Here is a 27,474-nt window from a genome sequence, read left to right on the forward strand (position 1 = left end):
AAACATTTTATTACTTCGTTTCGTGCGTTAGGCTTGCACTCCTCAGATAAAATGTTAAAAATAAATATTCCACTAGCAGTAATGTCGTATAAAAGCTAAAAGCCAGAGTCTTAAGTAATACTGTTTCTTAGCAGGTATTTACTGGCATGACGGCAACTGGATAGCATTTCGTTGCGCTTATTTTAAGCATGTAAATCACATAATTTTTTTATTGTACATTTCAATACATCAGAGTCTTGGCTTTCGAATGAGCTGTTGTTTGCCATGGTGAGACAGACATTGGTTGGTGTTTATAGGATTTCCCCAGAGCTCTACCGCGAAAAAGTTTACTGGCATAGTCTCGAAAATTGTGACGTCACAATTCTCATATTCGTTGTTGTGTGCTCTTACCGCTTATTTATCAATTACGAAAGTGACGATAATGACACTAGTGGCAGGCGAAAGTAGGACAACTCCAGAGAACGAATGAAGATGACAAAGGAATCCGTATCATTAGTTCTCCATGTAGCCTACATATTGTTTCTATGATAAGTACTTTAGACTCCAAGAACCACACTATATTTTCCCGATAATATTATGCACTAGCTCTTTATTTTTAACGCGATGTTAAGGGTGACTACTGAGACTAATAAATTTCAAGCGTCGCATGATCTCGCAAAAGTGCGGTTGACATTTAGTCCTAGGGCCACGCCACCGCAGGTCATAATTTAATCGATGTGATTTCATTACCTTTATCAACGGCAGTACATTTATTGAAGCATAATCAATTAACCCAGAACATGTGTTTGTATTGGTCGGGCGTTAGCACGATCGCAGGCATTGTTGATTATCTATAATCTTAGTTTATTATTAGCGCTCTCCGGGTTTAACAGCACCGACTGTCACAGAAAAACGCAGCCTCAATGGCAGTGAAAGGGATCGACAACCTAAGGCTAAATGATAATTATGACGCCACATTTTGAGTGCCTGAACCAAGTGGTTTTTTTGCAGGACATACTTTTGACGCCCCGTTTTTCATAGTTCTATTATTTTTAGTGTATCGAATATAGGCTCATTCGAAAGCCAAGACTCTGATGTATTGAAATATATAATAAAATAATTATGTAATTTATGTGCTTTAAGGTGGCTAATTGAGGCTTGCATATTATGTAATACTTCTCCCATATACAGAGTTCGCATTTCTTAGTGGTGGGGCTATAAGATCTTGCAGTTTTTAAGATTGACCATTTGATGTTGTAATCTAGTCCACTATATTTTAGTCGCCATATATACAGTCAAACATGGATAACTCGGCCACGGATAGCTCGAAAACATGGTTAATTCGAACAGTTTCTTTGGTCCGTTCCCACCTAATGATAAATTGCTATAGATAACTCGAACTCAACACTGTTAATTCGAACTGTTTTTTTGCCCAACGGCTACCGAAACGGTTGTTATCGCTTTAGAAAATCACTTTATTCAAAGCCATAGAAGTAAACCTCATATTTTCGTAATTCATAAGCGTTGTTATTACCACCATCGGCAAAATAATTTCGTCAACGACTTTTCTAAAGGTTTGGTCAAATTTGATTTATACTGCTATACGATTAATAGCACGGGCTTGCCGGGTCACGCGCGCAAGGATTTTCGCCACGCACATACAAAACAAAAACAGCATGTTGTTTTGTATGTGCGTGGCGAAAATCTTTGAGTGCGTGACCCGGCTAGCCCGTGACGAATAGTTTTTCGACGTTGATTCCGTGTTGAATCAACGTCGGAATGTTGAATGTTTAAAACGTCTTAAGAATTGTTTTTATTAAACGTATACGTGTCTTAGCTAAAAAAACTATTCATCGTTTGACCTAAACACAGAATACGTGTGTACATTCAATAAGCATCCATTCAAAAAGCGTGAGTGATATACAATGTACCGTTAAACCTCGTAAAACTTTTAATTGAACTGCCTCGGAGTGTTGCTGTTAACGAATCCCAGGTAAAGTAAGGGATTTTTCTTTGGTAACTTTTTCTTGAAGTTGCATAAACTTCAAGAAAAGTCGGCAAAATTGATCGTGGGTAAAACGCTCAAAAGAAAAAGATGTCTTTTCTTTTGAGCATTTCAACAACGATCAAGTTTTGCCAATGTCAATCTAAAAAAACGTCCTGGCAATAACATCACCTCAAACATAAAACCAATCTCAAGTGATAGAAAAATCTCTATACTTTTTGATAAAAACGTTTTAAACTTTACGTTAGAAGCATTTAATTTGAAACAAGCCATTTGTGCTTTTGATTTATAGTATAGTTTGCATATGTACATGTATCTACTAATAAATAAGTAAATACATGGACTTGTGACAGTGCTCTGATAACTTGAACGCTCTGATAATTCGAACACTTTTGCTTGGTCCCGTGAAGTTCGAGTTATCCATGTTTGACTGTATTTACTTAGCTCTGTGGCATTCGTTTTTGATGTATGGTTGAAGGAAGTTTTATGATTGGTATATCTAGTCTTGAAAATATTTTGTGTCAAGCCGACACAAAATACTTATATATATACACAAATATATATATGTATATATATATACATGTATATATATGTATATGTACATATATACATGTATATATACATACATATGTATACTGTAAAACCTCTAATTGAATGCCATGAGGCTCTATTTTTCAACCTTTCTTTTATAGAGGCTGTCAATTGGAGGCGGCGTTCAAATAGAGGCTGGCGGTGTATTTTTCAAATGGCTCATCAGAATTTTGGGAAGATAAATCTAGTCCTATTACGAGCGAAGCGAATGTCGCCTATATTTTGCCTTCGTCTTTCGGTGGGGCTGTATTTAACATTTTGGATGCAAGAAATCTGCTAACAGACCTTCAACTTGTCAAAGATCTCTTAATAAATATGCGTCGAGAAACTTAGAAATCTCTTTACCAGTTTATATCTATTGCTTGCTGTTGGCCTGCGATGATATTATAGCCTGTGACCTTCTTTGCACTTGGTTGGCATTTTCAATTTTTCTTTCCTTCTAAATTTGAAGACATATTTTAATTTTATATCTATATCTATTAATATTGCATAAAAGCTCATTGCACTTGTTGATATGTTTGCTACAGTTTGCAGCCAAAACTAGCTTTTCATGTGCAATAGAAGTGGAGTTATGAGCATCGATCCATTGTAAGCCATGTTAAGATAGCCGCCAGGATGGTAATAAATAATATGTTGCAAATCTGCATATTTATACGTTACATCATGATAATCTATCGAATGATACAAATAGATATTCATGAACAAGTGACATAAACGAACTATAATTATTTTACACGCAAAAACAAATAGTAACATTTTTAAAACAAAAATATTTCCATCGGTTGCTCGGATAGCTGCTTTCTGATTGTTGCTTTTGATGGAACGAACATCTTTTAGCTGTTCAATACTTTCCACAATTTCTTTTGGCTTCAACTCTTCATCTGCACTGCTGAACTAGTCAATATTAGCGTCCAAACAATTTTTTAGCAAAGCAAAACTTTTATGCGCTGTATTTATCACTAATGCAATGCTTAAAGGTTTTGCTCACAATAAACGTAACCTTTGGTCCAAAACTTACAAACCGGTTTTATATGCATGTCTTTCGAAGTATTAGGACCACGTTAAACAAGGAACCACTATTAGCCTGAGACAGTAATTATTTCTATAGCGTTGCTCTGAAAGTTCATCTAGCATCATGAATTTAAGCTGTTTTTTATATGTAGGCTACTTCGAAGTAGAAAAACCGCGTTAGATAGAGAGCTACCACTAGCCTGAGACCGTTATTGATTATTTCTATGGTGTTGCTTTTGAAGTTTTAACGGAAAATACGAAAAGCTTTGGAATTATTCCATGAGAGAATTAATTGTTATCCCACGACCAAACGAGCGGGAGCAAAGTTTGAGAGTTTTTATGTTAAATGCATGTGCACACAACTTACGAAAATTATTCATCAACAATGAGACGAACCCTTGTCTCGAAATCTCATCAACAAATTTAACCATCGTTTTGTAGAGTCGTTAAAGTATAATAATGATACAAGACACATATAAGCCTATTTAAATATGTTACCAAGTCTTTGTAAATTGTCGACAGTCTCTTCAAACTTACCCATCTGATCGGATTATACATAAATAGACAGATTAATTTGGCCGAAAATCGTCACAACACGCTTGAGAAGCTTGATTTAATAAAACTTACGACCGGAATTTGAAACGCCAAGCGACAGAGAATAGAATGATCAAGTCGTGCGCATTTCGCGAAAAAATAACGTGCACATTTCACCAGTCTATAGCATTGCTGAAGGTTTCTGTAATTAACGTAGGAGTACTGAAATCATTTCATTTTTGCCGATTTCAAAGTAACTGACACTTTAGACACTTTTGAGTACTTTGGTATTCTAACTGATGTCCAACGCAGTGTAAGTACAGGAAATGACGATGATATTTTTTTCTAACGATTCTTATGAGATTATTACAATATTTAATTATAAGTTTGGATGATTACAGAACAATGACTACGTAGTTCAGATTTTCTAAAAATCTATATAAATATCACAACTTCGTGATATTGCTAGCTATGACGTTTTGAAATGTAAACAAAATTGTGCATTGGTTTTATATTACTATATTAATAATATTGGTTATTCTAATAATATCAGTGCATTTTACTTCTAATATTAGCCAATATTGCATTTCTCCTATTGCAGGGGGAGAGATATAATCATATAATCTTTTCCTTTCATTATTGCTATTTGTTGTATATAATAACACCCACACCCAGTACATTACAGCTACCATTGCAGTTATCCTATTGCACTGCAGTGCCATTTGACTGCTAATATTGCATTTCTCAACCATCAGTACCCTTTCTTTTTTTCCAATATTTCTTTGGTCGTGGGCTGTATGACAGTGGAATTTCTAGTTGATATATACGATTCAATATTAATAAGATTTTGTGGACACTTCTACTGATCAGTTGATATTATGGGCTCGTAAAAGTCAAATACAGTGCACCCTCGAGATACGATGTTAATCCATTACAAGGCTGGCAGGGTATGGCGAAAAAATGGTATGTCGGGGTATAGAAACCATTGTAATTATACAATGGAAAAATGCAAGGTAAAAATCGTCCAAAATATTATAAAAATGCGGTACATATTGAAAATTAGTAGCAAAATAGTATGTTAATTTATGTTTTAATATGTATTTTGAATTAGTTTACTGAATTTCTACTTATTATCACAAAATTTTATCCTTCAATAGTTTCTGTCTTCAATTTCATTATAAAATTTGGCTTGTCTGGTTGAAACCTTTTTCAACCAGACACGCTGTCTGGTTGAAACCTTTTTCAACCAGAATTCAATAAGAAAAGCCAAGCGATGCAGTTATCGAAAGCGGCCTCTCACACACCTGACCATTTAATGGCTACCGTAAAGAAAAATGAAATTTTATTTACTATTACCCTACAGGATGAATTTATTCGCAGAGTTATATTTTGCGAAAATTGCCATTTCATGCATATTCGCGGACTAATTTATTCACGGCTGAAAATTGTCACTCTCTATGAAGAGTTAACTCTATTACGTCTAGCATTAGAGTTAACCCTACGCATGCACACATTGCGTGTTTCGTTTTCTATTTAGCTTACAACTACGCGTATGGGTCGACCGTGCTAAGCTATAAATCTTTTGCTGCGTTCAGAGGTTTTCACGAACATTCATAAAATTGGAGGCCTTTGATGAACCAACAATTTGTGGTAAGTAATGAGTTTTTCACATTTACTAAATTAGTTGAATTTTACTTTGGTTCTTTGGTAAAACGCAATATTTATTTTTTCCATCCCTACCACTTCATTATTTGTTTTAGTGTGCGAGAGAGATTTTTCATCATACACAGAAGCACAATGATGGCAAGGGTGGTATATGTCATTCTTAGAAGATTACCAATCATTCAGGGAAGTCATGAAATTGTGGCAGAAATGACCGCAGCTGCTAACGAGGAGAATATATCTGTTTTAAAAAAGAAACAAACACGCTTTTACGAGCACAATTCTTTTGGCCAACCGGCAGAACTTTGCAATAGTAAGCCACGAGATGAGTTCTGATGATAACTTCCTTATCAGTCATGTAGTAGTGAAAGAATCGCCTTTAACATCTACCCAAGACAGTGACAGCGACAGAGCTGCTATTACCAAAATAACTAGTCAGATAGCACCATTACACGCTAGTATTCACTTATGAAGAGTAACAGTTTAATTTTACTGCTAGGCAACCGCCATATGGACTAAACTGTTTATATTTACTCCATTCATTTTTTGTAAAATTTTATTTGTATTTGAAATATTTTATTTGTACACTCAAGTTTGTAATAAATTATAATATATCTATGCATGAAATAAAATATATAATATAATCATGTTTGCTGCAGCGATATCAAGGAGTTGTTGTCGATGAAGGGGGTCTAGGTTGACTGGTTGCTTCTCTGCCAATATTCCTGCCTTGATGAATATTACTACTTGTCTCTAGTTTTTGTAATTGGAGGTTGTTTCAATCTCAATCTGCAGTAAACACATTTAAGAAAAAAATATTAATGAGTGGTAAGGAAGTACAAAAACAATAGCTGAAGTATTTAATGAAAGCTATGTTTTTAAACAAAAGAATTAACTAACACAGTTAGTTATGGAAAAACGTATCTGCACTGCAAATCAAGTACATACCATAATGTCCAGATCAGAATCATGATCGTCTTCAACTTCGGTATTAGAGATTGATGGAGTTGATTTCGATGTAAAAAGACTAGGAGAGATTTTTGCAATGGCGAAGCCATGCCGAATGACTTGTGAAAATCTCGAATAATTTTGTAAAGTTTGATGCAATGGCAATAAAACTCGAAGCCTGGCGATAATTTTAAAGAAGTTTTGGAACTCGGCTACATTTAGTACTTCTGCATAGCGGCTATTTTTGCGATGAAACCATTCTGCATATCTTGAGACAACCTTGAATAATTTTGTAAATAAATGTGATGCATTGGCAATGGTGTTAGCTCAAAGCCCAGGCAATGATTTTAAAAATGTTTTGGAACTCAACTACGTTTAGTATTTATATTAAAAACTAGCCTAGTTTTTAACTAGATTAAACTAGATTTTAACCTAGATTAAAAACGACTAGTTTTTAATTTGATGCAGTAGTTATTCTCCCTTGTGATTAAAAATAGAACTAATTATTCACGGAATTTAATAGTTCGTGGAAATGACTGTTCGCGAATTTTTTCAACCAACGAATATTTTCATCCTGTAGAGTATACAGAACGTGCATACCTTTGGAGTAACGGGACTTTAGCTGGTACATGTAGCGAATAAAGCAGAGAGGAGGAAAAACGTATCAATGTTAATTATGTTGCTGTACACTTAAAGGTTAATTTAATACGTAATGAAATGGAATTTTTAGCAGGCGAAAGAAAGTTGTCTAGTCCTGTCCAATTTTTCTTCTGATTTAAAAGAAAAAATGCTGGTGCAATGCAGAAAACTGCTAGCTAGCGCTTGTAGAAGGATCCAGATAAGGTGTTACAGTAGTTTTTCTTGTATGAAACGTGCACAAGAATCAATGTAACCATACTTACAAAGTTTGTACGTATTTATACACTAAAGGACAAGGCTTTAATAAGTTTGAGAAAATAATGTGAATGCATCAACTATCTTGAGTAGCTAGTTATATGAGTTACATACATACGATGAATTGTATTCACATAGATAACAATCCCATCTGCATAGACATGGTTAAACAAGAAAATAAAACATAAAATCAAAAGGAAACAAATAAAATGAATAAAGTATGAAAAACGTGCCACACAAGAGATAAATAATATATATTATACATGTATTGTTTTAATGTAACATTCCACATCAGTAAATTAAACACTTGAAATATTTCTGCCAATGTGGGGGTTTTCTGTATCTTCTACCTCCTCACCTTTACTAATTGGTTGCTCGTTTTGAATGCTGATCGCGTGCATGGCCTTCTAACTCCTTCAAATCTTCAGTTGTAAGCTTCTTCTAGTGCTTGCCTTAATGGAGTTTTTGTTTTAATAATAATTGCAAATGCTGATTGGTTGCGATCATATTCCTTGACAATGTTAATAATACGGGTGCCTTCTTCTTATCTACGACAGCCAACTTCGTTGACATAGAAATCATTTTTCCTTCGTTTTGTATCAGTCTCAGATTCCATAGCTAACGAATTAAATGTAGATACTCGTAGTTATATACGTATGCTGACTAAAAGTTTATAGCAAAAGATATTATAACGCTACAAATGAATATTTCCTCTGCCTTGAATATTTCACACGAAATTTTCCACGCGGAATTCTGACATGAGAAAAGTCGATCATCGTGTCTCTTCTAAATGTTCTGAAAATGTTTTCGGCACACTATGTTTCGGTGTCTTTTTTTATTTCGACGTGCGTTATGAGCACCCGGCCGCCAAATTTTAACTCGGGCGAAACTTTTCTCACAATCGTATGGTGAAATAAAATTCGTATAGCGAGGTGAAGATCTCACAATGTTTCACTTCGTAAGGTGGAAAAATCGTATATCAGGGTAATCGTATCTCGAGGGTACACTGTAATGTCAATGAGCCGGTCAATTGGAGGTGGTATTCAATTAGAGATTTTACTGTATGTATGTATATATAAATGTATGTGGATATATATATATATATCTTTTAAATATGTATATTATATCGTGTATACACATAAATTTCAATGTTTGTCATTTGTTTATTTGTCTGTCAACCATGTATCCAGCTCTAGCGATCAAAAAATTAAGAGTAGAAAATTGTTTCACACTGGATTTCAGCTAATGACATGCAAATTGCAAGTCTACAAACATGCACATGTAACCACTAGGTTAAGCCGTTTTTATTATTCTGCAATCCTGTCTGTCCTTATCACAATTACACACGCTAAATATTTGCAAGTATTCTCGGCAGTACTGTGCACCATGAGTGGTCGCCATGAGTAATCAGTATATGGGGAATTATCTAGGGAATTGTTATGGTCTTGAGTGGTATAATGGTAGCATTCTGTTCTGCAGGAAGGCATTTATACACTACAATACGGTGTTCAATTGGCTTTACTAAGGAATAAATTGGGCACATGCTTATTATACATGCCAACCTTTTATGGCTTCACGCTTACACTGTAGCTAGCGTTATGTGTGTAGCCATACTAGAAGAAACATGCATGCCCATATATAAAGAAAGTGCTTGAATTATTCCAAGGCTATTGCAATCAGTATAGAGATGTGGTAGGCACTGCAGCTGGTACAGTACACTTACACAGAAATAAACACAGTACACAAAAATAAATGCAGTACACAGAAATAAATGCTGCACATTAAATAAATATCTTGCACAGTTATACTTTTGATAGGAAAACCCAGAGAACACAAGGAAATCGTAGATTAACATATGAAAGCAGAATGGCTTGTGAGCTGCACCAACTAGACAAGCTAGCTAGAGAATACAAAGAGAAAGCTGAGGCCTCTGGATTTTGGAGGCATTATCTGCAGGTATTACTCCTGAGCATGTTACTATAATTACCCAAGAGTTACTTGGCACCTCCTTGCTAATCAAAAGGGAGTTGAGTAGATGGCAGAGTTAATTATTAAGACAAGTCATGGCATGAATATTACACTTATTAGCTATTATGGATATTGCTAGTGAGAGTTGTGTTGCAGTCTATATGTGCTTCACTCGAGTATCAAATGGAGTCGATACATGCTTTATTTCAACATCACCATCTCTCTATCAAACTCACCAGCCATTGGTTGTGGTGCTGTGTTTGTCTAACTTGTATGTATTTTAGGAGCTTATTGAGTTTTGTTTTTACAAATAATTATTTTGCCCAAAATTTGCTTCTAGTCATTAAAATTAGAATAGATGTAACTTCATCCTTTTTAGTACAATTGTTGAAGATCAACTTGACAGCATTTCAAAATATATTACAGCTATACCTCAACATATACAGCACCGATCTCGTCTTTCTTTTCCTTTGTATCTCAAATGAATTTTTCCTATATAAAATAACTAAATGCAAATTAATCAGTTCAAATCGACTGCAAAACTGCGTAAAAACAGGATATTATGACAGAAAAACATGTTTTCAATTACTCTAATTCACCACCCATGCTCACAAAGTAATAAATACCTATATAGTGGTTATGATATGAAATAGAATGCTGCATTATTATGTACAGTGCTGTGTGGTGATTTGACCTTCGAGACAGACGATAGCGGCTAATTGTGGTGTGAGAGAGACTTGAAGGCAACACATTCGGTACGCTACACTTTTGTGACGCTAACATTACATAAACTTTAAATTTAGCTCAAATGAATTTAGCTTACTGAGCACACACTTGAAAATAAGCTTTAATCTTACAATAAACCTAGTTATAACTTTGCCTTTGTTTCCATTTTTTGGACTTTTTTGACTCGCTTTCACCTCTTTTAGTGGACCTTTTTAGTGAACCAAGCTATTATTTCTAAACTTATATAATTATAGCCTCTAAAATACTGCTTTACAGGCACATGGGCTAGCTAACTACAGTGTGACTCTTAATCCAACTGATGACAGACGCAGACTAGTCTATGACATAGAAGAAAGTTGGTACAAAGGAAACCATCCTCTCACCTATGATCAACATCAACAGATGATCAGTAACCATAAGGCTCTTATAGGGAAGTATCGAAAAGATGCCAGCAAATACTTTAGCACTCTTGATGACCCAATGAGTGCCTTGAACAATAACAACATACTTGGTAAAAAAAATCTTAGGAATGCAAAGGAATTTAGTGATAAAGTATTCTCAGCTAGTAAAGTCTGTCGCAACGGGCTTGTTCGTGTATCTAAAAAGATTCTCCAAACAAGCATTGATGTGCTGAAGAAGAAGGATGAAGAAGCTCCGTGTAAGTTTGCTATCATTGGATTGGGTTCTATAGCTAAGGGGGATGCAACTCCTTACTCTGATCTAGAATATGCCATCATCGTGGAGAAAGAATCAGAATACTTTGAAAGATTAGCAATAGACAGCTACTTCAGAATAGGGAATCTAGGTGAGAGTCCTCTGAAGTCCTTTGATATTGATGAGTTGAAGACAAACAGTGAGTTGAGTAAGCTAGCTATGAGTACTGTCACTGGATACAGAATAGATGGAATCACTACAAACTCTGGTAACATTCCAACAGGTAACGGTAAGGAGGGAGGTCTGTGTTTGATACTAACAGTAGAACAGCTCATGAAACTCTATAAAACAGAAGCGGAAAAGCCAATTGATGAATTAGCAGATAAATCTGACATGCTCTCCTCTACCATAGTTTTACTTTCCAATGATGAAGATCAAGGCACCAGCCAGCTCTACACACAGTTTACTACTGCAAGAGCATCGTATGAAAAGTGTGGGGAGAAAAAGCAAACTGTCGAAAAGAAACGCTTTAAAATGTTTGCAAGCGACATGGAGAAATATGTTTTTTTACCCGAGTTTGTCAAGTTTCAACCACCAGATAATCTGAATGTTAAGGTAAAGGAAAAGATATTCAGATATCCAACTCTTCTCGCTAACAACATGAAGATGTGTCTCGGACTCAGTTGTTGTAACTCATGGGATATCTATTCGGAGCTTCAACAGCAAGGCCTTTTGTCACCAGACATTCATCAGTACCTGAATATTATCCTCGCTCTCTCTATATACATACGAACTTCAGCTTATCTCATGATGCAATCACAATCTGATTTTGTACAGATTGACCAGTATTATAAAGGTAGTCAGGAGTTATCTTATGCTGTTCCAGCTCACTTGGTAGTACTTATGGGCTGCTTACTCATTCCTATCAAACAATCTGTGAAATACAAAATGGCGCTTCTCACTGCTTCCACAGATGGCAAAGAACATTGTAGAGCATCTTCACTACTTGGAAATATTGAAGTTCCCAAAAATGATTTCTGGGTGAAAGCAGAAGTTTTCTATTTTACCGGTCAATATTTTTCTGCCAAAACAGAGATAAGCAAAGCATTTGGTAAACCAGTTGACTCAATCAGCTGCTCCTCATGCTGTGAGATACTCAACAGTTCAACATCCTCTCAACTAGATTCACCAAAGGAGACCTTCAAAAAACGTATAGAACTGTGTGCATATCTTCTCTACTACACACAGAACTATAAGTATGCATTAGAGTATTTTCAACATTTTCTCTCAGAACAAAAACAGCAAGGGCTCTGGAAGCTTCTGGCTGCACACTGCCACAAAGAAATAGGGGAATACAGAGCTGCAAAGCAATTGATAAAAGAGGTGAGTCTCTTTATAACTCGGAAATACAAAAGCTGTAATAGCATATGAGATTAGACTGATGTTTGTGGTAGAAATGTATCAGTAGCTTGTTACTTTCTTATCTTAGGTGTCATAGCTCTTGAAGTCTCAGAATCATTGACTGTTTTGAGTATTAAATTTTTTTTAAACACGTTGAGAGTTAAAAGATCAAGCATGCTTATTCTTTTTAATTTCTTGATGTTGTGGTTGAGCACTGTTTAACAATTAGCTGTTAGGGATCCTAGTTGTGTAAAATATAATTATAAGCGAGGAAACATATATCTCAACCTGCACACTAATTAACGGCATTATCATTCTTATCATATCATACGGCTAAATCGATATTCTTTAGTGAAAATATGTTACGAAAAACCTTGGTTGATAGCTTGAAGTATTGTTTAAAATAAGTTTGGTTAATTTACTGTTTTTTGTCAGATGTTTGAAGGCTTAAACATCTAGCATTTGTGTAGGTTGTGTTCTGTCAATTTATTTTCCTAATGCTATAGGTCGATGGCCATTTGACATTATCAAGCGCTGATAACCATGCAGTGGAAACGGAAACTCATCATCGAGATGCATCAGACACATACACCAATTTCGGATCAGTCTACATGGCTTTGAGTGAGTATGAAAAGGCAAAAGTGTATTTCACTAAAGCTCTGAAAGCCACAACAAGTGTCTATGGTGATATCGACCATCCCAACATAGCTGCCAATCTCAGTGACATTGGTTCAGCCCACTGCTCATTGGGTAACTATACACAGGCGCTGGAGTACGCTAACAAGGCACTGGCTGTAAATGAGGCTTTTTATGGCAAAGGCGTCAGCAATACCGATGTTGCTAAGAGTTATGCACAAATTGGCAGGACATACAGTGGTCTAGGTGATCACAGACTAGCCTTAGAATATTTTATGAAGGCAATAGACATGCTGAAGGCTGTAAATGAGGTCCCTACTCATGCATCTATTGCTGGTGTCTACAATGACGTTGGTCGAACTTACTGTCATCTAGGTAACTATGAATTAGCATTAGAATATTACCAGAAGTCCTTAGATTTGAAACAACGAATGTGGGGACGAAACACCAGCCACGTTTCTATTGCTATTAGCCACAATTGCATTGGGATGTTACATCAGATGCAAAGAAAATTTAAAACTGCCTTAGAAAGCTGTACCAAAGCGCTAAACATGAGGAAAGATCTCTTTGGAGAGGATACCAACCATACTGATGTTGCTACTAGTTACAATAATCTTGGTTCACTATATCGCTCTCTCCGGGACTACAAGCAATCGCTAGAATACCACAAAAAAGCTCTTGCTATGAGAAAAGCTGTGTATGGCGAAGATGCCTGTCATATCGATATTGCTGCAAGCTACAACAACATTGGGTGTGTATGCTATGATTTGACCAACTACACACAAGCTTTAGAATATCACTTTAAGGCATTGGTAATTTTGAAAAAGGTGTATAGGGAGGGAAGCAACCACGCTAATATTGCTGAAACTTACAACAATTTGGGTGCAGCATACTCTTTTTTGGGTGACTATAAGCTAGCAATTGCTTATTTCATGAAAGCAATAACTATGTGGAGAGCTGTGTATGGAGAGAATAGCTACCATCGAGATTTCCCTATTACCCACTCATCTATTGGTGCAGCGTGCTATGCTCTAGGTGATTACAGATCAGCAATAGAGTATCACAAGAAGGCCTTACATGCCTACAAACAGGCAAATAGTGAGATCAGCTGTGCTCGTATTTCTATCGAGTATAAAAACATTGCCTTAGCATATCACTCTTTGGGTGACTATAAGTCGGCACTCGAATATTATACCATGACATTCGAACATACTATGAATACTATGAAGAAACTAATTCATGACATTGGAAGAAAATAGCTCTGAACAGGGTGAGGATAGAGAGTTTGAAGTTGTTTGCTTACTGGTATGAATTGGTATTTTATTACTGTTGCTAATATTTTTGACAGAACCGTTATTCTTGAATACAAACATGAATTAAGATTTATTTTTATTACTCAGTCTTTCTACATATTTTTCGTACATTTTATCTTTACCTATTTCGGCATTCATGTTATATTAGTGAATCGAACAAATAATCTTTTGTTGGAGTTGTCCTCTCCAGTTACATGTTCAATTCATGATCTCTATATTGTCAGCTTGAGAAATGAAGGTTTTTACATTTGGTCAATAATAATTAGGTCTTTCGACTGAGTTCAACTTGTCAGTGCTTTTTGAATAGTAAAATATTTCAAGCCTGGAAACCAAGTATCCTTCAACTAAGAGCCATTCAAATATACCCTGAATTGTTCAAGCCAAAGTTATGCAGTATTTGATGGTAGCATATGTGGGAAACTTTCTAGATCTATTTTTGTTATTAATGCGTATGGAAAATAAAGCATCGCTATATATATAAATACTAATCAGTCTTTAGCTGGTGAGTGAAATATCTGGTAAATCAAATATTTGACAAATTATTGAGTACAAAAACTTCTAAAGAAAAGGAGATGTTCAACAAGATAGGGTAGTTTGCCGGAAGTTTCTTTTTTTGTGAGTTGATTTCTGTTTAAGTTTCCATCAGTTTCTTCTTTCTTTTCATCAAATGATTGAACAATAATGTTATATATTGTACTGAATACAAATAAGAGTAAAAAACAGATGACCAAAGAATCTTCCTTGCACTGTATCCATGCTACTAGGTGTATTTTATGTATTTTAACACCACAACATTTAGAAAAACATGAAATAGTAAAAATATACAAAAGAATTGCTGTTGGCATTATTTTCTGTATTTTGAAAAAAATATTTCAAACACCTATTTTAGTTCTTGCCCGTTACCACTACATTTCAAAAACCAAATGCACGAAAGATTTTATCCAGATAGAGATATTCAGGTGAATCTGCATCTACTAAATAGCGTTGCCTCTGATGAGGTAGAACACTACTTGTCATTGCCGAGAAGTCTAAGTACTGATTGTGTAGTGATAGTCCCTCATATCTTTAACAGTGTCCTATAATATATTTGGCCCGCGGTTCAGCAATATCGCTGATCAATGCCAGCTGGGAAGCCCTTCACTAGGTGTATGGTCCTTAGTAAACACCTTTGGTGATAACATCTGCAATGGAATGAGAGGAAAATGATGTTGGCTTTCCATTGCTTGTAGTCGCTGTTGTCATTGTGCAATCATTTACTATCTCATCATCGGCTGACATAGTGCAGTGGAAATGTCCTCCACTTGCAGGATATGGGTCAGCAAGTTCAACCTGAGATTTTCTGTCACTTGAAGTGATTGCAGACCTAGTTCGTTTTATGTGTCACCTACACTTTCCCTTCCCTTAAGACTTGCTATGAATTTTATAGCACTGTACCATCTCAACATCATGTATGGTGTTGGTGTATGTATGGAGTCATGTATGGTGTCTACATATTTTAGGATTGGTCTGTATAGATTGGTGCATGAGACGACCCTGTTTAAGGGCATCATATAGTAGCCTACCTACATACTTCAGCACATGGAGGATCGTACAGGCCTGTTGGGTTCTGGGGTTACGTGTTTCCCAAATCGGAGGCTAGTCTGTAGGGTGATGTCCAGATATTCCATATCCTCCTGTCATTTCAAGGGTGTATCTCTAAGTCTGTAAGTGGGAAGCACAGTTCTGTTGCCAAATGCAATTGCATGGCATTAAGAGTTGTTGAAGGGTACCTTCTACTTGGAGGACCAGTTATGTACAGCATTTATGTTTGGTTGGAAGTTAGTAGCATCCTTAACAGAGTTTACTCAATGATATACTATATCGTTTGCTATTGGGTCAGAAATTGCAGAGGTAGACTTCCCTTGACAGCAAGTTTAGATACAGTTTGTTCCAATTTCTTTTGTTATCGTTAGAGATTATACAATATATAACGTAATTACACTGCCATAAATGTAGTAACCCAATATATTTTGTTACCATAGGAGATTATATCATATATAACGTGTTTATACCGTCATATATATATATAGTAAGTAACCTTAAAACATTACGTATTATAGTACTAGACTAGCTGTATTACCTGACATAGTTTAGTAAAATAGCAATGTAATTTTAATGGCCGCATACATTGTGAATGATACATACTGTATCATTCACAAATGATGACTGTCTTTATCGCTGGTCTTCTGATGTATTAGGTGTCATGTTCATTGTAATATTGTGTATATCTCCGGTGTTCAGGCGTTTCTCCATTATGGCATCTGCTCTTGCTAATACTTGCTAATACCACGAATTGGGTAGCTTACATGAGCGATGGCAGATTCACTCAGTCTGTTCGTCAGAAAAGAACTATCATGTTTATTATTATTATTATTATAGCTTAACATAATCTTTCTCCAACATGCCTTCTCCAACACTTATGCCTAACAATGTTCCCTTGGAACTTTCCCTTTTTCACAATTTAGAAGTACGTTCTCTTACTCTTCTACCTAACCAGTAGTGGTTAACAAAAGATTCTAACAGAAGGTGGGGTGTATTACTTGCAAACTTTCTTGTACACTTTTGCATGCTCTACCAAATGAAGGCTATGCCAAGACCGCTAAGGAAAGATAACTTCCACAAACCTTTTGTAGATTGTTCAACTATTGTTCAAGATTGTTCAATAGCACTAAAAAATGGAACTGATGAATGTGGTATTTAAAGTTCTGTTTATATCATAAAACAGTTAGAGTACCTCAGGCATATAACTTCTACAACTGCTATTGTTCTTTCTCTCTTCTATAGATACAGATAGTCTCAATGTGTAATATATTCAAGTTAATATAGTAACTGTATATTCTTGCTACAGCTTGCACAGCAGTTTTAGCCACTGTATATTCTTGTAAGAAGTATATAGTATATTTTTACCAGGCATATCCTAAGTTTCAAAAATTTGACACCAAATTTTAAGCTTAAAATCCATCATCAACTTATAGGGCAGTCACATTTTTATGACACTAATTCTAGTGAAATTTGACTTGAAAAAATATAGCAAATCAAAACTACATGATAAAACATATAGGGATTTATTTATAACATAGTAAAATATTATTAATCTTACTCAATATGAGATAGATCAAACACAAAGTCCCATTTTTCATCGTTCAAATTATTATCACTAGGATTCTCTCCTGGATATGGCAAGGCTTTTTTATTAAAAAAACAAACAAATTATCAAAGGTGACAGTTTCGTTTTATTGGCGAGGCAGGCCAACACGGTGAAGTATTGTTTCGGTGCCTTCGGGTTTTTACTAGAACTATCGTATTTCGTTCGTTTGATAATTGTTGCACCTACTGTATCGCTGACGGAACAAAAAACATGAGCGTTTTTGGTGATGACATTTTTAATACCATTTTCTCAGATACGAATCGCCTGCCTTCTAATGCTGACTGTACTATTAGCAATCAAATGATTAAAGCCAGAGAAGGGGGTTGACTTGTAAGGCAGGTATATGTCAAAACTAGAATTTTTAAACCAAACTTCAGACCTCGACTTATACAATGGGTTGACTTGTATGCTGGAATTTACGGTATATATTGTGTGTTTCTGATATACAGATATATACATAATTATGTATAACATACATGGATAAAATGTATTTTAATTGTAGCTTAAATAGTAAGTTTCAACACTGCATCTTATAATTATAGCTTGCACCAAAAGTATAAGGATTGTATGTTTCGATTACTCATCACACTGTAAGTATAAAGACTGTATGTTCCTGCCATAGCTTGCACAGTATGTACAAAGACCGAACATCACTCATACCTGAAGCCAAGGCTGACGAAGAGACAAAGACCTCTGAATGGGCAGCTGATGGTGTGATTACTTGCATGCAATACAACCCTGAGCAGTGAGTCTAACCAAACAGATTCTGAGCTTTTAACTAAAAGCTTGTAACATATTTCATGTAAATGTTCATGTTAAAGTCGTCATTCATAAATTAGTACTGTTTGGTTGCTCAAGAACATACCTGCATCTTTCATTAATTTTAGTGCAATTATGTGTATTTTGTGGTATTATGTTGATATTATTTCACACTTGTAAGAGGGTTAATACTGGAAACAACCAGGCCACAAGCTGGTTAGAATCAGCTGAGGTATCAGTCATATAAGTATACAATATTTGCTGATAATTTTAGAAATGAGATAGCATATGGTTCAAGTGACCATATGGTCTATATTAGGACCTTTTCACCAGATGGCTCTCAGATGCCTCTTCTAAACACCTTGCAGCATGATGGGGAGATAACTGCGCTCCGATGGAACCATGTTAAGAGGCAGTGGGTTTCAGGTATATATGGTAGCTATATCAAACCAAGTTAAGAGGTAGTGGGTTTCATCGATATACGGTAGCTATATGGAACCAAGTTAAGAGGCAATGGGTTTCGGGTTTATATGGTAGCTGTATGGAACCATGTTAAGAGGCAGGGGATTTCAGGTATATATGGTAGCTATAATACACAAATAGCTACAGAACCACCAAGGTCGTTGTATTCTCATATATGAACCTTTATTCAATCTAGACTGAGTGTACAATCAACAAATATTTAGCAAGTCCTATTTATACATGCTGAGTAAAACATATACCAGTAGCATACGTATAAGCTTCAGATTTCAAGTGAAACCTAGGATTACAAAGAAAGCACATTCGTCCATTATATGGGTAATATTATTAATAATCTAGTTTAATCTACTTTAATGTCCTAATAAATATGCAGGTATATATAAAAGTTGTAACATACAGGTATAAACACTAAAAAGCAGATATAACTGTTGTCAAATGAAATGTTATTGCTTCTCAGACATGTAGACGCATGTGGATGTTATTTTGAAGGCTCTGATGATGGGACAATAAAGGTTTGGTCTGGTCAAGGAATGAATGACCTCCTGCAGACTCTGTCAGAAAAGTCAGCGGTCACCTGTCTCTGCATCGTCTCAGCCAATGGCGCAATAATTGCTGGCCTTCAAAACATCATCAAGTATGTAGTTATTGAAATTCATCAGATGCATGCTGGGATAATATATTTATGCCATCATCACTACTTTACATCGCATTCCCTTGATAGACATGTTCTACACCTGTAGATCTACATCTTGGACTTGATCTATTGTCAGGGTTTATGACAGCCAGAAGTTTCGATTAATGCAGACCAATGTTGGGCACACAGACTCGGTGCGGGACGTAGTGCACATTTCCGAGCGTGGACAGTATGTCTCTTGCTCATGGGACAAAACTATCAGAATATGGAATGAATGGAAGCAAACTAAGAAACGAGTGAGTCGATTGGTCAAAGTGTTTTTCATTTCAGCTAATCAGCTCCCATTATTTTTAGTATAGTTGATAGCACTAATCTTTCAAATAGCTAATCAGGAGACAGATGGGTTCTTTCTAAATCTAATAATAATGAATCATTAGGCACACCCTCAAACTCAAATAGTTACTCTGACCACTAGTATTTTTATAACTGAGCTTGTTACCGAACAGTTGCAGGTTTTGATGAAAGTTAGGATGTTTTACTTATGGATGAAACCGCTACTGACATTTTAGTATAATGTCTATTATAATAGACATTATATATTATTATTAGACAATATAATCAAGATTTATACAATATTTCAATAAACTTTTAACAGAGCTGTGATGACCTGGGCTACTTGTCACAATAGCTTTTAAGGATAATTTGTCTATTGATACATTCATATTGTCTGTGAGTGGAACTTACTCTAGCTGTAAGCATTTACTATATGTCCATCAGCTGTATGTAATATATGAGAGCACCTGCACATCTTAGTCACACTTTGTTGTAAACAGGAGCCCAAAGGGGAGGCAGAAACTGATAGGAGACGCAGGCGCTCTGAAGGCTATGAATGATAGCGGCTGAGGAGTCAGGCAGTGGTGACACAAAAAACTGTTTAACATTTAATTGCAGAGTGCAACTCTCTCTGAAACAGTTGTTATTGTCCCCCTCCTCTATTTTACTCCAGTAGAGTTGTATGTCCACCCCAAATAGTCTGGAGTGAAAATACTGATGTATCTTACAGGAAATTCATGAACAAGTTGTAGCTGACCTAATTTTGTTATAAAGTGTTGCTCAATTTATCTTTTTTAGTTATATATATTTATTTTATTTAAATATTACTTTTCTTTTGTTGATTGCAAGATTCTGTGATAAAGACACACCAACATTTGATGCAGTTAGTACTCATAGTATGCTATATTATTTGTTTGGTTTAATCTTATATATTATCATCAATTAAATAAATAAGTCCACTGTCACTTTATAACTTTATGATTCTTTATGACTCTTTGAGGAAAAACAACAGGGCTGGTAACACAGGGCATTAGGGTTTTTCTTGTTATGCAGATGCTAAAGACATCTAGCGACTTTTAAAAAAGCTAAAGAATGCGCGACATCTTGTCATACATTCATTTGTAAACACCAGGGGTTTTGTTGGTGCTGCTGGAGGACCGGGTTTAGTGTTGCTGCTACTGTATTTCTGCATCAAATGAAGCCTTCATTAATTTGTTGCAAGCCACAATAACATCATGTAACAGTGTACAAATCAGTGGGTGGCTTCAAATAAGTGTTCAAGCTAGGGTCTTGGAATGTTAGAACCAGTCAGCTCTAAGAACACAGGCTCTGTGCTCTCTATGAAGATATGAACGGGGGTTTGTCTATGACTCAGGTGACTACTAACAAGCCATAAAATACTGTACAAAAGTATTTCATCTTGTTAAAGCTCTGCAGCAATCATCAGATTATCTAACTTTGCGACAGTGCATTCAGCCTAACAGTTCTGTTTCTTTATAGAACTGCTTAGAGAGGTCTGCACCATAACCACAGGCTAAATAAGACCAAATTAGCATATTTATTTTCACCATCAGTGAGACTATATCAAAATCTTTATTAACCCAGTTTTTGTGAACAAGAGCAACTGTAACTGAATTCGATGATAAAAATCTGTGTTTATATGTCAGTTTGATTAGTGCGGAAAGAAAAGGCAACTTTCAATACCAGCTCCGCATACTTGGTATGCTATTGAGAGCAGGCACATTCGATGGCCCTTGGAATTGTGCAAGCAATTGTGTGTATTTATTTTATTGCATTGGAACTATACGGCTCATTCTGTCTTGTTTGCATAGGATGATGAACAGCTTGTAGTATTAGGCTATTAGCTTTGAAGTTAAAACATTCAAATTATCGCATAGAGCAGCTGAGCAGCATGAAATCGCTTTGTTTGTTTAGTGTAAGCAAAGATAAAAATTCTCAATAGTCATTCTCATTGTCAATTCATTCTAAAATTGGCTAATTCTATGTGCGTTTATGACACGCTCGAGTGATTCATAGGCATGTTCAATTTGTTCATACCTAACGAAGCTTGGATGAAGATGATAACAGGTGCAAACGGGTGCCAGAGATTACGCCTACAAGTGATTTTGCCTACAGGAGATTACGCCTACAAGTGATTTTGCCTACAGGAGATTACGTCTACAAGTGATTTTGCCTACAGGAGATTACGTCTACAAGCTGATAGACTATGCCTACGATCTAGGATATTGCCCCTACTTTAATTCTGTGAATTGTGATGCAGAAAATTACGAATGGCATGATGAATGCATGTTACGAACGTGTGTTGATGTATTTTATTATGTAAATTATTTTTTATAACAAATCCTATAATCGTCCATATATCAAATCCTTGCAAATATATCAATTTATTTCGAGTTGATTATTGGGAACCATGGTGATTTAACAGTCGTTTATTTGCAACAACCGTGTTATTGAAGTTAAAACCACATTTTTATTGATTTAATTAAGCAAAAAACCAGCGTATGTATTTTTAAAGTTGTTACTCTTATACATACAGACACATGTCAATAACTGAGTATTTCTATGTTATCAGCGGCCCATCACTAAAAGTGATCAATGGTTGTTGGTCAATAGGCCTATATCATTTCATAACTTTGGAGTTGTTTTTTATCTCCTATTGCATACCATTATGTTTCACTTTTACATGGAGCCTCCCTCACAGCCGGTTGAGATCACCCTTGGGTACATATGCATATATACAGAGTAAATTACAAATACAGGTTATAAGATTTACAATAGTGTCATCCATCATAAATGAGCAAAAGGCTCTCATAAAAATTTGATTTTTCTGCATATAACCTGTTATTTCACTTTGATAAAAAAGAAATTATTTACTAAACAATATTGTTTTAGCAAGAAAAAATATGACATATAAAGGAGCCAACTCTAAATTAACAAAAAGACCACAAAACAATTAAGCACGTTTGATAAAATTATGCTAAAGTGGCCATAGCTTCAACCACATTGTAATGCTGTAATAAATATCTTTGAAATGAAGTAAAAACCCATTTCTCAATCTCCTTGCATAGCTACTATTAACTGCTCCTTCTCTTTAGCATTGCTATATAATAAGCATACATTAAAAGACTATTTCGAAGTGAATATCATTTAGACTTATACAAAATTACTCACATTTGTATAATTTGGAGGAATTGGGCTACTTTTGTACACACAACAGTTCATATGCTAAGTACACATTCTTGCAGTATTTTTACTTGCTGAAGTTTTCCTATTTCATCAATTGAATCAATAGATAGATTATAAGTTTAGGATTTATTCTGCAAAAAAATACAAACATCCAGTTACAGATTTATTTGCTCCATTTTCTCATTCATCACATATAAGCACCATCATGTCAGTGATACATCTTAAAATGGTAGTATCTGTACTGGTACTAGTATTTGTTCAATAACGTATGTATCATCATATCACCCTATCTTCTGACTGTCATCATTCTCTCTCAATCGACTTTGAATGTTCTACAAAGTAGAGTAGAAGGTCATGAAAAAGCAATATGTTTTTTGAGAATATTATAAAGTATGATAATGCAATTTACTTTCTCTACCTCGATACATCAGAAACCCAACACTGAGCGGATAAGAAAATTTGCACAGAGAACAAATGCAAGATTTTGCAAGATTTTTGCAAAATACAGAACAAATCAACTTAAGCTAGGTTATAGGTATAATATTCTAAAATGTTCAAACAGTAATATAATGATTAAACTTTTGCTTCATTTTTGTGAGCCAAAAGCCCTGCTAATCATTGTATGAGCTAGTTTAGCCTGTTTAGACTAGCTTTAAGAAAGGAGTCGTGTGTTCAACAACAGCAAAACTCTAACAGACAACTCCCAAACCACTTGTTGAGAGAGTCTAGAGCTATTTTTGTGCCTGCTACATATTGCATAAAATGATGCTTAGTAGGCTAAAAGACGCGGTATTAAGGGACTCCATGCGAGTGCCAAGAAAGTGGCCGAAGATGAACTGACAACTTAGCTGATAACACAAAGCCTCAACAGCTACACAAGACAAAGCTCCCATGCTGCAACAAGATTTATGCTCTCTTGAATCTTGAGCCAAAATTTGGCACATGAAATTTAATCCACAGAAGTATTACCATCTCTCTATTGGCAAGTCGTCTTTGCCGATGGATACAAATAACTTTCTCATCTTATATGATCACCATCTTCAAAGTGTGACTTCTAATCCTTATTTTGTGGTAGAGTTGCAGAATGATCTGAAATTTAATCAACATATTTTTAAAATTGAATCCGAGGAAGAGCAATTAATCGGCATGCTTACAATGGTTCTGAAAGATGCAGATCAAAAGACAAGAAAGATAGCTGATACTTCACGAGTTAGACCTGGTCCTGAGTATGGCTGCATGGTTTGGGACCTTTACCTTACAAAGGATATTATTTTACTAAAGTGAACTCAAAACGCTGCACTGAGATTTTTGTATAGACAAAAAAACAGAGTTAGTTTTCTTCAACTATGAGAAATTAATTATTTTGAAACCTTGAAAGACAGATGAGTTAAACTTTGTCATAATGTTTTTAGTAAAATTCTGGGTGGTGATATTGACTTATTGATCAGGACCAATATCAATATACCAATATTGACATTGGTCCCATTCGCTACCTGGGACTTGTAATTTAGATGTTGCGTACAAAGCTACATACATGGAAAATGGTAGCGTACAGCCTGCTACACGGTATTGGCGTTTCATAATTTACAGTTTTAGACTAATTGTACTGCTCAGAGGATGAAATTTTTAATGTAATGTTACTTATCACAATTAGCCATCCCAAGACAAACAGTTTTAACTCATGATTCAACCTTTCGATCAATCAACCTTGCTTGCAACACAAAATAATAAAACCACTACATAATTATATGTAATATATATTATATATATGTTATAATATACCAAAGATATAATATTACTACTACTATGTATATATTAGCAATGCATAAGACATTGCTAAAACAATGTTTTACAAAGCAAGCTAAAACAAAGCAATGCGTAAAACATTAAAAGTGACCAGAAGAATGGAACAATTTAGTTATAAATCAACTATTTATTTTTTTGTTATTTATTTGCAAATAATCATACTATTTTGTCTCATTCATTTACCCAGACTCGTTTGACTATTAAATTACTATAAGCAGACAGACCAATGCCCAATATATCGAATTATTAATACTAGTTCACCGTGAGTTGCAGACTATTAATTAATTACAAACTATCAATAAATAATAATTCGTAGTACAACGAATGGTACTACCACCCTAAGGTGGTGATGATTTTATCAGAATCAAAGCATCTACCAAAGCTTTGAGATTTTAAGCACACATCTTAGCGTTCTTGTGGCTCCAAACAGCCACCAGTAGTAATAGTAGCAGTGGTAGTAATCGTTAAGAAAGCCAAGAAAGGAAAGGAGATATTAAATTGTTTTTATTTTACACTTCCACGATTTTCGTTCTGATTGATAGATGACTTTAATCAATAGTATGTTTTTCAATCAATGTTAAGTGAAAACACTATTATTGCATTACTTTTTACCATTTTTCTTACATTTTTTCTTCAACAATCAATGGTATCCACCATCTCCATAACTGTAGACGTAATCTCCAGGAAGTGTAGACGTAACCTCCAGGAAGTGTAGACGTAACCTCCAGGAAGTGTAGGCGAAACCTCTTGTAGCCGAATCCTCTTGTAGGCGTAATCTCTGTAACCCGTGCAAACAATAGAGTTGTCGCGGTTGCCTATACCGAAATCAAGTACGTATCTGGATTGGGGATAGCTCGATCAAGTCCTAAATTTTATATAGCCTTGGATTTTTGCGTGTGATTCTCACCAGTGTCCCTATACGACACTGATTCTCACTAGCATAGCGGATTACTGCTATTGCAAACACTACTATGTGGGATATATTACAAGTCTGTTGATCTTACCAAGTTTTATTATTTACATATGGCTATATTCGTGTACTACGTATTTTAGTCAATGGCTTAGTAACACTTGTGATTAATTGTTGTAAATACAAGAGTAGCTTAGTAGAGATTGTGCGAGACAGGCATCTTTGGAAGCTCTCTTATAACTGTTAGATATCTTTCTATACATATCATATCTTGTTCTTACTGCATTGTTTTATACTAACCAAACATACTAACCTGATTTATCGGCGCTAAGGAACTCGGCCGCCCCAGGCGTTGCTGGGTATGTGTTTATAGATACCGAGTGGTAGATTTTATGGAAGTTTTTTGTTTAAAGTCCCTGCAGTTTCTTAATTTAGTTTTAAAATAAACAGTTTAATTTTTCTGTGACTAGCTTTACAGAGAGTGAGTGAAACATATTTTTGTTTTATTTTTTCTTTCAGAGTCCCTGCTTTTTTTAAGTTTGGCTTTTAGCTTTGAGTGGTTCAATGGTATCTGACAACTTGTTTATTTTGTTCCAAATGGCAGGAGGCAACGATGGTAATTTAAACTCTGGCAGTATTAGTAGTGGTGAATAGGGAAGGCTGAGATCAGGTACACCTTAACAAACTGTCATGTCACTTTTGTCCTCTTTAGGCTTAATAATCAAGTAAAATATTTCCATGGAAAATGCTTAGGTCAGTTGAAGAACTGAGGGGATAGCTCAATATTATGTGACTTATTTCATTATTGGTTTCAACTAAAGTGTGCCAAGCTAAATAAGGAAGAAGCAGAGTTTGTGTCATCTAGAGTCGAAGGGTGGTAGGTAGATAGGGCACACCGTAGGTCAGCTTCTACTTCCAGACGGTTTCTAGATTGGCTCTTTATGGTTGGCAATGCTGAAAATGCTGACTCGCAAAGATATGTGGAAGCAAATGGTATGAGCATCTTGAAAGCGGCCAGGCTTATGTTGGAATACAATCTTTGGGCCTGAACCCAAAAGTGCTCTATTGATAGCTCTTTGAAGTCATCTTTTAATGTAGAGTTGTTTGTCAGCTCCAAAAACTCCTCCTGAAGCTGTTCCGGAATCTAGTGGATATTGCGCCTGAAAGGGTCTTGAGTCAGGCTCATCAATTGCTCTGTCCTAGGATCTAACTTTGGAAAATATCTCTCAAACGCTGCTATCAAGCTGTTCAAGTGATGCTTTATGTCGGTTAGCAAAGAAGCGAAAGGAGCTTTCTTGTCAACTAATGAATGCAGAACTGGAAATGAAACTTTTACATTCCCAGTAACCAGTCTTTTCACCCAGATTTTGAGCTTGTCCTTGAATGCATTGATACTATCAGTTACATTCAACACATTTCTGTCTCTACCTTGCATCTTTGTGTTCACTTCATCGATTGAACCAAATATGTCAACCCAGTAAGCAAGACACTGATGGAAGCTTTCCACTTGCATTGAAGCCAGTAGTTTGGGTTTGTTATAAGTTTTCAAGAACTCATTGACCTCTGCTCGTAGATTGAAGAAACGCAGAAGCATGTTACCCTTTGATAACCATTGAACTTCGGTGTGGAACAATAGTGATGATTGCACAGCATCCATATCTTCGCATAACTTGTGGAAGAGACGTGTTTGCAAGGCAGAGCCTTTGATAAAGTTTACTACTTTAATCACTGGAGAAAGGTGTTCCTGCAATCCTTTGGGAAGAGTTTTTGCTGCTAGCGCTTGCCTGTGAATGAAGCAATGGGTACTCACCACTAAAGGATTCTTTTCTTTTACCA

The 27,474-nt window shown here is 35.6% G+C and overlaps 2 protein-coding genes and 1 long non-coding RNA gene across 4 annotated transcripts in view; 2 read left to right on the top strand and 1 right to left on the bottom strand.

Annotated features, from left to right (window-relative positions):
• LOC137392890 (ankyrin repeat and fibronectin type-III domain-containing protein 1-like) overlaps positions 1 to 27,474 on the bottom strand; it is a 199,045-nt gene that overhangs the window by 113,395 nt on the left and 58,176 nt on the right. The gene's annotated exons all lie outside the window — the stretch shown is intronic.
• LOC137393051 (tetratricopeptide repeat protein 28-like) lies at positions 10,848 to 14,863 on the top strand. The gene is made up of 3 exons (XM_068079441.1): positions 10,848 to 10,883; positions 10,925 to 12,355; positions 12,880 to 14,863. Exons 1-3 carry the CDS (start codon positions 10,848 to 10,850, stop codon positions 14,266 to 14,268), a joined length of 2,856 nt encoding a protein of 951 aa, XP_067935542.1. The 3' UTR covers positions 14,269 to 14,863.
• Positions 19,555 to 20,680, top strand: LOC137394667 (uncharacterized). Its single transcript, XR_010978343.1, has 2 exons — positions 19,555 to 19,678; positions 20,216 to 20,680. It is a non-coding gene; the product is annotated as an uncharacterized lncRNA (long non-coding RNA).

Source organism: Watersipora subatra, chromosome 4 (genome assembly GCF_963576615.1).
Source record: "Watersipora subatra chromosome 4, tzWatSuba1.1, whole genome shotgun sequence".
Taxonomy (NCBI): domain Eukaryota; kingdom Metazoa; phylum Bryozoa; class Gymnolaemata; order Cheilostomatida; family Watersiporidae; genus Watersipora; species Watersipora subatra.

Excerpts from the sequence above, each read along its gene's own strand:
- LOC137393051 (XM_068079441.1), top strand. The coding sequence starts at position 10,848 with ATGCAAAGGAATTTAGTGATAAAGTATTCTCAGCTA. Across the intron at positions 10,884-10,924 it reads TGATAAAGTATTCTCAGCTA|ATTCTCCAAACAAGCATTGA; the intron begins GTAAAGTCTGTC and ends GTATCTAAAAAG. Across the intron at positions 12,356-12,879 it reads CAAAGCAATTGATAAAAGAG|GTCGATGGCCATTTGACATT; the intron begins GTGAGTCTCTTT and ends CTAATGCTATAG.